Source organism: Sardina pilchardus, chromosome 5 (genome assembly GCF_963854185.1).
Source record: "Sardina pilchardus chromosome 5, fSarPil1.1, whole genome shotgun sequence".
Classification (NCBI taxonomy): Eukaryota; Metazoa; Chordata; class Actinopteri; order Clupeiformes; family Clupeidae; genus Sardina; species Sardina pilchardus.
The window spans coordinates 27,594,787-27,604,786 of NC_084998.1; the positions used below are offsets into that span (position 1 = coordinate 27,594,787).

General features: G+C 44.8%; 1 protein-coding gene across 4 annotated transcripts in view; it reads left to right on the forward strand.

Annotated features, from left to right (window-relative positions):
- Window positions 1–10,000, forward strand: part of cadm1a (cell adhesion molecule 1a) — a 114,684-nt gene that overhangs the window by 101,220 nt on the left and 3,464 nt on the right. For 2 of the 4 annotated variants that reach the window (XM_062537170.1, XM_062537171.1), the window contains one exon: window positions 854–886. The exons of the other annotated variants lie outside the window; for them this stretch is intronic. In XM_062537170.1, coding sequence (XP_062393154.1) covers window positions 854–886 — 33 coding nt within the window. The remainder of the gene's footprint in view (window positions 1–853; window positions 887–10,000) is intronic. 4 annotated transcript variants of the gene reach the window in all.

The following is a 10,000-nucleotide window of genomic DNA, read 5'->3' on the forward strand; positions in this document are numbered from 1 at the left end:
CACTAACCAATCAGGGGCGGTTATAATCAGGGACCAGTCAGGAACCAATCAGGGATCTAGTTTAATATGACATCAGTTACATAATACTGTATGTCAGGCGTGTTCATTTGTTTACTGTAATTCAGTGTTAGCATGTTATATAGTGTTAGTAGCTATGGTTAAACATTTATTTGATTTCTGTCATAGACTCCAGTGACTAGAAGTAAACCTAGACAGCAAGTGAGCTGTTTTTATGAAACATATTTTAAAAGCTTTATATGTCACCTGCACAGATTATAAACTCAGAGCTTGTACAGTACAGTATATCACCAGTAGATTATGAACTCCGATCCTGTATATATCACCTACATATACTATAAACTCAGAGCCGATCACCTGCATAGATTATAAACTCACAGTGCTTGTATATATCGCCTCAATACATAACAAACTCAGTGCTTGTATATATCACCTGTTTAAATGATAAACCCGGAGCCTCAGTGCAGCGGAGTGTCAATGGGCAGTTAATATGTGCTGTGTTGTGCTGTGCTGTGCTGTGCTGTGCTGTTGGTGTCCTTAAGCTTTCAGCTGTGATGCTGTGTGTGGAGGCTTCTGCTTATTGGTCAGCTGTGTGCTGATGTGATGCTGTCTGTGGAGGCTTCTGCTTATTGGTCCTTTTTGTTGTTTTTGTCCTCCTACCCCTCTCTCCCTTCTCCTCCACTCCTCTCCTCCCCTCAACCCTTCTTCCCTCTCTTTCTGCATGTGCTCGTTCCTCCTTCGTTCTCCACCTCCTGCACTTCCGTTCCGTTGACACGTTCCTACGTTCCCACGTTCCTACGTTCTCACGCTCCTCCCTTCCTTGTGGTCCCTCAAGAATCTGTGCCAAGTTCTGATCCTGCATTACACGGTTGGTACCACAGCCTGCCTGTCCCTCTCTCTCTCTCTCTCTCTCCCTCACACACACACACACACACACACACACACATGCAGTTGGAACCCTCAGTCTCAGTCTACTGTACGTGGATCTGCATGCTGGGCTTGGGATCACACATGCACACAAACTTCAACACATTCACACACACACACACACACACACACACACACACACACACACACACGCATCTATGCACTTGTTACTGTTTGTGAAATGAAACTAATGTGATGTGTGTACAGAAGCATGTCAAGCAGGCCCGAGACTCAAGCTGAGTCTGAGGGTTTGTCTGCTCCGGGACGGTGGGAACAACCCTGGCCACATGTGGACACTTTGCATAGCTGCACATTGAGCCGTGTTTGAAATAGAAACATAGAAAGATACAGTATAGATAGATAGATAGATAGATAGATAGATAGATACATAGATAGATAGATAGATAGATAGATAGACTATATTGCCAAAATTATTCGCTCACCTGCCTTGACTCACATACAGTATGAACTTCGGTCACATCCCATCCTTGATCTATACGGTTTACGATGACGTCGGTTTGCAAGTATAACAGCGCTTCAACTCTTCTGGGAAGACTTTCCACAAGGTTTAGGAGTGTGTTTCTGGGATTTGTTGACCATTCTTCTAGAAGTGCATGTGTGAGGTCACACACTGATGTTAGACGAGGCGACTGGCTCTCCGTATCCGTCCCAATTCATCCCAAAGGTGTTCTATTGGGTTGAGTCAAGTCACGTTCAAGTCAAGTTCACCCACACCAAACTCCGTCATCCTTGCCTTTATGGGCCTTGCTTTATGCACTGGTGCACAGTCATGTTGGAACAGGAAGTAGCCATCCCCAAACTTCCCACAAACTTGGAAGCATGGAATTGTCCAAAATCTCTTGGTTAATGCTGAAGCATTCAGAGTTCCTTTCACGGGAGCTAAGGGACCAAGCCCAGCTCCGGAATGGCCCCTTCCTGTTCCAACATGACTGTGGACTGAGGATTGGTACTGTGATTCAGTTTGAGGTGTGAATTTCAGAATTGGTCTGAAGGGTAGAGTATAATGGGAAAGCAGTGGATACTATATTATACTGACATTCATATTCACAGGCACATTAAAAAAAAACTCGCAGTCAAGCATAATAATAAACAGCCAGCGTAGTACACTCTCAATCCCAAACCAGCACAATAATAATCCTCTCAAACAAACAAGTGCAGTAATAAACTCCTAAACGAACAGTCACAATAATAAACTCCCAAACAACCAAGCACAGTTATACACCATCAAACAAACAGCACAACATTAAACTCCCAAACAAACAAGTGCAATCCTAAATTCCAAAACAAGCACAATAATCATTGTCCACTCAAACAAGCACCGTAACACACTCCCATGTGAGCAAGCTCGGTGATGAGTTCCGAATCGTACAAGCAAAACATCTACATTTCAGAGTCACTTCAGAGACTCTTGTCCCTGCGAGAGTTTAACAGATGATGTTATTTTATGTTATGTTAAAATCACAAGATACCGAATCTCAAAGATGGCAGCTTTTTTGTTGGAGAACTACAGAGGTCTATGTACCAGCAAGGAAGACTATAAAGACGGGGGGAGGGACTTAAATCCAACAGGAAGGAACAGAACACAGCTGATAGGGCAACAGGAAGGAACCGAACACAGCTGATAGGGCAAGAGCAGCAAGGCAGAGATGAAAACAGTACTGCAGAAGGACCAGACTTAGCAGTCTAATCACCAGGAAACTTAGACAGGACAGCACTTACTACAGTACAGTCCTAGGGTTACTTAGACAGTAATACATTCCCAAACAAACAAGTATAATAATAAACTCCCAAACAACAACACATTGCTGTTAGTGTAGCACCCACCTGGGTGATGCATGGCAGCCATCATGCTGCAGAATGCTCACTACTCTCCAGCTTGAGGTGGAGAGTGGGTGAGTGAATGAATGAACAATGAACAATGAACGGATGAATGAATGAATGAGCCAATTACACTGGGGGATGATTAAGGGGCCCTATTGAATGTGTACTTAAAAATAAAATAATTATTTAAACTATCCATTTTCATGCACTCGGAATTCCCTGGAATACTTTCTCCTGGGTGATGCATGGCAGCCATCATGCTGCAGAATGCTCACTACACTCCAGCTTGAGGTGGAGAGTGAGGAAATGAATGACTGAATGAATGAATGACCAGATGAATTAACAAACGAACGAATGAATGGATGAATTAACGAACGAATGAATGAATGAATGAGCCAGTGACACTGGGGGATGATTAAGGGGCTATTGAATGAGTCAGGTTGGGAGTTCAGCCAGCACACCAGGGAAGCCCCTACTGTTTGTGATGAGCTCCATGGGATCTACTAACCACAGTGAGTCAGGACCTCGGTTTAGCATCTCATCCGGACAAGGATGGACCAACACAATAACACATTACACTCCCAAACAAACAAGCAAAATATTAAACTACTAAACAAACAAGCTTAATATTAAACTTCTAGCTCAAAACAAACATCATATTAAACTTCTAGCACAAAACAAGTGTAATAATTAAATTCCACTCTAACAATCACATTGATAAACTCCCAAACAAACAATCACATGAATAAACTCCCAAGCAAACACAATAATAAATAACGCAAATAATAATAGCAAGCACAATAATAATGATAAAATAGTAGTAGTAATAATAATAATAATAATAATAATATGGATAAACAAGTGCAATATGCAATGTACAATAACAAACAACAATTATGACGATAAACAAGCAGTTCTGTTCTCTCTGGAGGAGGAGAGTAAGTGGAGGGAGATTAGAATTCCATTTGTGTATCTGTCTGGGGTGAGAGATAGAGACTTTCACTGTGTGTGTGTGTGTGTGTGTGTATATATGTGTGTGAATGAGTGAGTGTGTGTGTGTGTGAGAGAGAGAGAGAGAGAGAGAGGTATGCACAGAGGGTGTTTTTTTTGTCATGTTCTATGAGAGGAAGTGTGAAAGAGAGAAGGGTGGACAAGAGAAATGAATAGAGCGAGAGAACCGACGGGCCCCGTGTGTATGGACATGGACTCTCTCTCTCTCCTCTCTCCTGAAATATTTTCCCTCTCTTTCTCTTCCTCTTTCTTCCCCTCTCTTCCTCTCTTTTCCTCTCTCTCCCTTTTTCTTACCCTCTCCCTCTCTCTCTTTCTCTCCACCCTCTCTCACGCTCTCTGTCTCTTTCTCTGTGTCATCTCTCACTCTCTTAATTTATCTCTTTTCCTTTCCCCCTCTCTTTCTTCCTATCTCTTTTCCTTTCTCCCGCTCTTTCCCTCTCTCTCTCTCTCTCTCTCTTGCTCTGTCTTTCATGTCCCGTGCTGTTGCCCCCGGCCTCATCAGTGTATTCCATATTGTTTATTTTACTGCCTCTTCTCTGTCTCTCCACAGAGAGAGAAAGAGAGACGGAAAGAGAATGTGAGAAAGAGAGACAGAGAGAAAGAATGAGAGCAAGAGAGACAGAGAGAGACAGAGAAAGAGAGCGAGAAAGAGAGACAGAGAGAGAGAAAGAGAGAAAGAGAGCAGTCTGGCAAGAATGAATTCCATTTGTATGTTTTATAGGGTTTGTTTTTCAGCCGCCATCCATCACGATCAGTCTGCCGGGAGCCAAAGGGAGAGAGGAGTGAGAAGGAGGGAGAAATAGAGAGAGATGGAGAGAGGGGGGGGGGGGTACCCCATTTGTGTATTGCAGTGTTTGTTTTTCTACACCCCCCCCCCCCCCCCCCTTCCCCATCACTCTCTTAGGAGAGACTGAGAGCTAGAGAGAAAGAGAAGAGGGATGGAGAGAGGGATGAGAGAGAGGGATAGAGTGAGACAGCAAGCAGAGGAGAGAGAGAGACTTTGACTTTAGAGTTTCCTTTATTGCCAGTCAATAAGGAAAATCACAGCAATAAAACCGGCCCATGTTAAAAAAAACAAAACTCCCCCCCCACCCAAAACCCCCACAATTTGACAAAAAATAAACCCACCAAAACAAACAAACAACCAAAAACAGACCAAAACAGTATCAGTCACCATTGAAATAGTTCAAAAATTAAACACTAATTCCCCTTCTTCACCCAGTGCACAAATACAACCCTCAACCCCCCATGTTTCATTGAAAGACTCCAGATCCCCAACTAACTGAAAAAAGTTGTACTCAATTCTCAGCCTTGTGGCCAACGACAGTTTCAGCAGAGCCACTGGCTCTGTTATACCTGTCCCCTCGACCCTGTTCCTCCGTGACACCCATGCTGCCATCTTGGCCTGTCCAAAAAGAAAATTCAAAAGAACCACGTGTGGCTTCCTAGCTACAGAATATTTAGGCCCAAAAATAAACAAACCCCAAGAAAAAAACTCCCCCAATCGCTCACACCACTCCTTCACTAACTGAAACACACACCCCAGCCTAGGGCATTCTATGAACAAATGTGTCAGAGTCTCATCCTCCCCACAAAAAACACACTCTACCCCTACACCTGGTTCTAAGTGTGCTCTGTGTCTGTTCGTAGCTATTGCACCATGTACAATTCTCCACTGGAGATCCCCCATTCGCTTTTGAATGGGACTCTTGTACATAGACCGCCAACTGCCTTTCGGAGAAGGGCCTGGCCCCAAAAAACCCCACCACCTCGACTCCTTAAGCCCAGAGAGGGCCTGAATGTTCTTGACCTTAGCACAGATTTGATAGAGTGCCTTCTTGCTTGTACTCTCAAAAACGTCCAACTGTGGTGTCGCAAAACTGAGAAGCACACCTTGCCCCTCCTGCCACTGTCCAACAGCGGGTCTCACCCGTAGCTCAGGGAACCAGTCCAGCTCTCCTGTGCACTCCATTGGAGACAGGAGGCAGCACTTCACATCGTCCGGGATACTCCTCCGGATGTCCGTCAACATCTTTGCAACAAACCGGACTGAAACGGTCCCAGTAAGTCGTGCCACCTCCTCCGCAGTGCGCCAGGAGCCCCCCACCACTAAATGCTTCAGCTTTGTGATGTCAGCCCGGAGAAAACCAGCCCTCAAAGCGGGGGACTGCAAAGCCACCACATGTAGAGCTGTATTATGGAACAGGGGCTCCTCTCCCACCCACATACTGGGTACAATGTTCCTTCCCTGAATGTTTAAAAGCGTCCAAGCCCTCAGGACTGACTGGTAGAAAGGGGTCAGCCCTGTAAGTCCCACAGAGCCCAGGTCCATCAAAAACAGCTGCCTGTCCATGCCCAAACTGCCGGCTTCCCTCAACAGAGCACAAGCAGTCTGTGCCCAGCTGACCTCAGGGACATATAGCAGCCTTTGGGCTGCTTGCAGCCGGAAAGCATCCACTCTGCTTCCTATGTCCATGAGACCTTGGCCCCCCTCCTGCAACGGAAGGTACAACACCGCAGCTTTGAGCCAGTGCTGCCCTGACCAAAAGAAATCCACCATCATGCGCTGAATCTCCACCACCAACTCCTTTGGTGGATCCAGAACCGACATCCGGTGCCACAGAGCCGACGCAATGAGATTATTCAGGACCAGAACCCGCCCCCTATACGACAGCTGAGGTAGCAACCATTTCCATCTAGACAACCGAGCACACAAATTGTTGACTAGCCCTTCCCAATTCTTCAACTGAAAATCAACATCCCCTAAAAAAACACCCAAAAATGTTAAACCTTTCTGGCTCCATTTTAGGTTACAAGGAAGTCTTGGCGCATCTCCCTCCCTCCCACACCACAAAGCTTCACTCTTTGCCCAGTTCACCTTTGCCGATGATGCTCTCTCAAATACTACTAAGGACTGTTGAACAGAGGACACATCATTATCATTGCAGACCATCACAGTCACATCATCCGCATATGCCGACAGTTTTACCGGCACCTCTAAACCCCCCGCCCTAAAACCCCCCAACCTACCCCTAAGTAGACATAACAGCGGCTCAATGGATATAGCGTATAGCAACCCTGAGAGAGGGCAGCCCTGTCTAATACCCCTGCCCACCCGAATGGGGGTGCTCAGACCCCCAGCAACCTTAACCATACACACCGCATTATTGTAAAGGAGCCTCACCCGTGATATAAAACATTCCCCAAACCCAAACGCCTTTAAAGTGTTAAAAAGAAAAACATGGTCAACACGATCGAACGCTTTTTCCTGGTCCAGCGACAGCATTCCCAGGTTAAGATCACGACCTTTAGCCAGATCTAATAGGTCACGAATTAAAAACAAATTGTCCTGGATTGTTCGATCCCTAATACAGTAGGACTGGTCCCTATGAATTATTGTGTCCATGTGTTCCCCAAGTCTATTTGCCATTACTTTCGAAAATATTTTATAGTCTGTACAAAGTAGAGCCACAGGCCTCCAGTTTGCGAGCAAACCCAGGTCCCCCTTCTTGGGGAGAAGTGTCAGGGCCGCCCGTCGACAGCTCTCAGAAAGGGACCCATCACTGATCCACTCCTGCAGCACTTCCAAGAAGTCCTTCCCAATCATCTCCCAGAAAACCTTATAAAAGTCTGCAGGGAGGCCGTCCATGCCGGGAGCTCGCCCTATGGACAGCTGTTGTACAGCAGCAGTCACTTCCTGAAAAGTTATTCCAGAGTCCAAACTTTCCCTCTGATGAGCACTGATTTGTGGGAGGTTCTGAAGAATGTCATGTATGCTCTGCACCCATTTGTATATTTTATAGTGTTTTTGTTTTCCATAGTCTATCACTGTGTCAAGAGATATAGAGAGAGAAGAGATAAGAAAAGAGTGACTTCTTTCTGTATGTGTGTGTGTGTGTGTGTGTGTGTATGTATGTATGTATGTATGTATGTTTACGGTTTGTGTGTGAGAGAGTGTGTCTCTCTCTACAGTCAGAATATGAATCAGAACCTTGTGAAATATAGTGGTATTGACAAGGGATGCCCTGTGTTCAAGTGCGTGTGTGGTGTGTGTGTGTGTCTGCGTGTGTTTGTGTGTTTGTGTGGGGTGTGTGTGTGTGTATGTGTGTGTGTGTGTGTGTGTGATGTATGTGTATGTGTGTGTGTGCGTGTGTTTGTGTGTTTGTGTGTTTGTGTGGGGGGTGTGTGTGTGTGTGTGTGTGTGTGTGTGCATGCTTCTCTCAGTGTTTGACAGGGGGTTTGACATACAACGATAAGTAGCTGATCTATCTTACCATTCCAGCAGTATGTCTTTCTGCCTGACACTGTGAATCATTCACATACTCTCTCTCGCTCTCTCTCTCTCTCTCTCTCTCTCTCTCTCTCTCTCTCTCTCTCTCTCTCTCTCTCTCTCTCTCTCTCTCTCTCTCTCTCTCTCTCTCTCTCTCTCTCAGTAGATGTATTCTCCATGGTGGAACTAAGACAAAGCTTCCTCATGTGCAGTCACCCACTACATACAAACACATAAAACACTCTTTAAATCTTTGCAAACCCACTTTCACACACACACACACACACACACACACACACACACACACACACACTGGGCTGGGCTGGTGAGCACAGAAACCCAGTAACCGTGCCGACTGTGGCCACAGCAACTGCCTCCAGATCATCCTTGGCACTAACTGTCGCCATGGTGACTCTCCAGTGACACAGACAACCCTGTGTGTGTGTGTGTGTGTGTGTGTGTGTGTTTAGGTGTGGTGTGGGTGTGGGTGTGCGTCTGAGTGTCTGTGTGTCTGTGTGTATGGTGTGTGCCTATGTGTGGTTGTCAGTGTGTGTGTCCATTCCCTAGGGGCTTTTTAAGGTTTCCCTGAGGGAACTTGTTATCCACAATGGTATCACACACACACACACACACACACACACACACACACACACACACACACACTCACGCACACACACAGACGAACACAGATGCCCCCCCCCCCCCCCCCCCACACACACACACACCCCACATCACACATTCATTAAAAACTCAGACAATGATTCTTTTTCTATCCAATTTTAATATGTGTGTGTGTTTGTGTGTCGTTTTGGCCTTGGACAGGCTGGAGCTACACTTATCTTTTGGAGGAAACAGTGATAGACACGGAGCAAACTGATGGAGGGAGAGAGGGATAGTGAAGATAGCTACTCAAAATCAACTCTCTCTCTCTGTCTCTCTCTCACACACACACACACACACACACACACACACACACACACACACACACATAATAGTTATAATAATAATTAATAATAACAATAATAATACAGTTACAAAGTGCTTTGGGAATATAAAAGAATAAACAGAACAAAATTCAATGTCTAAAAACAATACAAGAATAATGGAGGCTTATCTTTTTTAAGAATACAGTATGCAAAACAAAACCAAAACAAAAATTACATTTAAATAAACTCTTTGCAGGCTTTGCGGTACAAGTGAGTTTTAAGAAGAGATTTAAAAGATATCACAGAATCAGCTCTTCTTATTTGCTCAGGCATTGCATTCCAGAGTTTTGGGGCTAACATAAAAAGAAAAAGAAAAGAATATATGTCCCCTTTAGCAAGCCAGGACTCAGGAATAGTTAATAAACCATTGCTTGCAGAACCACTGCTCTTACTGGCTCAAAAGTATAGGCAATGGGATGCCTGCCCTCATTGGTGGGTTTTTCCCATTCGTCCATATCCATTGTTGAGGCAGTAATGAATAAGCTAACTGAGGCAGTAATGGATAAGCTACCTGTGAGGCTATGACAGCCGTTATCTAAACAACATAGAATGTTGTACCAACCATTCTTGTGATGTCATCATGTTCTGAAAACAAAGATGGCGGCACACAGGCTGACAACATTACAATTAATGCAACTTGTTTGTGCTTTATTTGTATTTGTATTTATGGTGTATTTAATATTTAACTAGTGCTATAGACATCTGTTTTATTTGACTGCTTCATTTCCACTTTCATGTGCGTATAGGACCATATGGCACTAGCTATCATGGGAAAGGCCACAAAGAGCTTTGCAATGAGTATACTCAGACACATCGAGTACATATAGTACACACACCTACACACACACACACACACACACACACACACACACACACACACACACACACACACACACACACACACACACATACTGTACACAGAGGATTCTCAGTAGTAGCCTTGCAT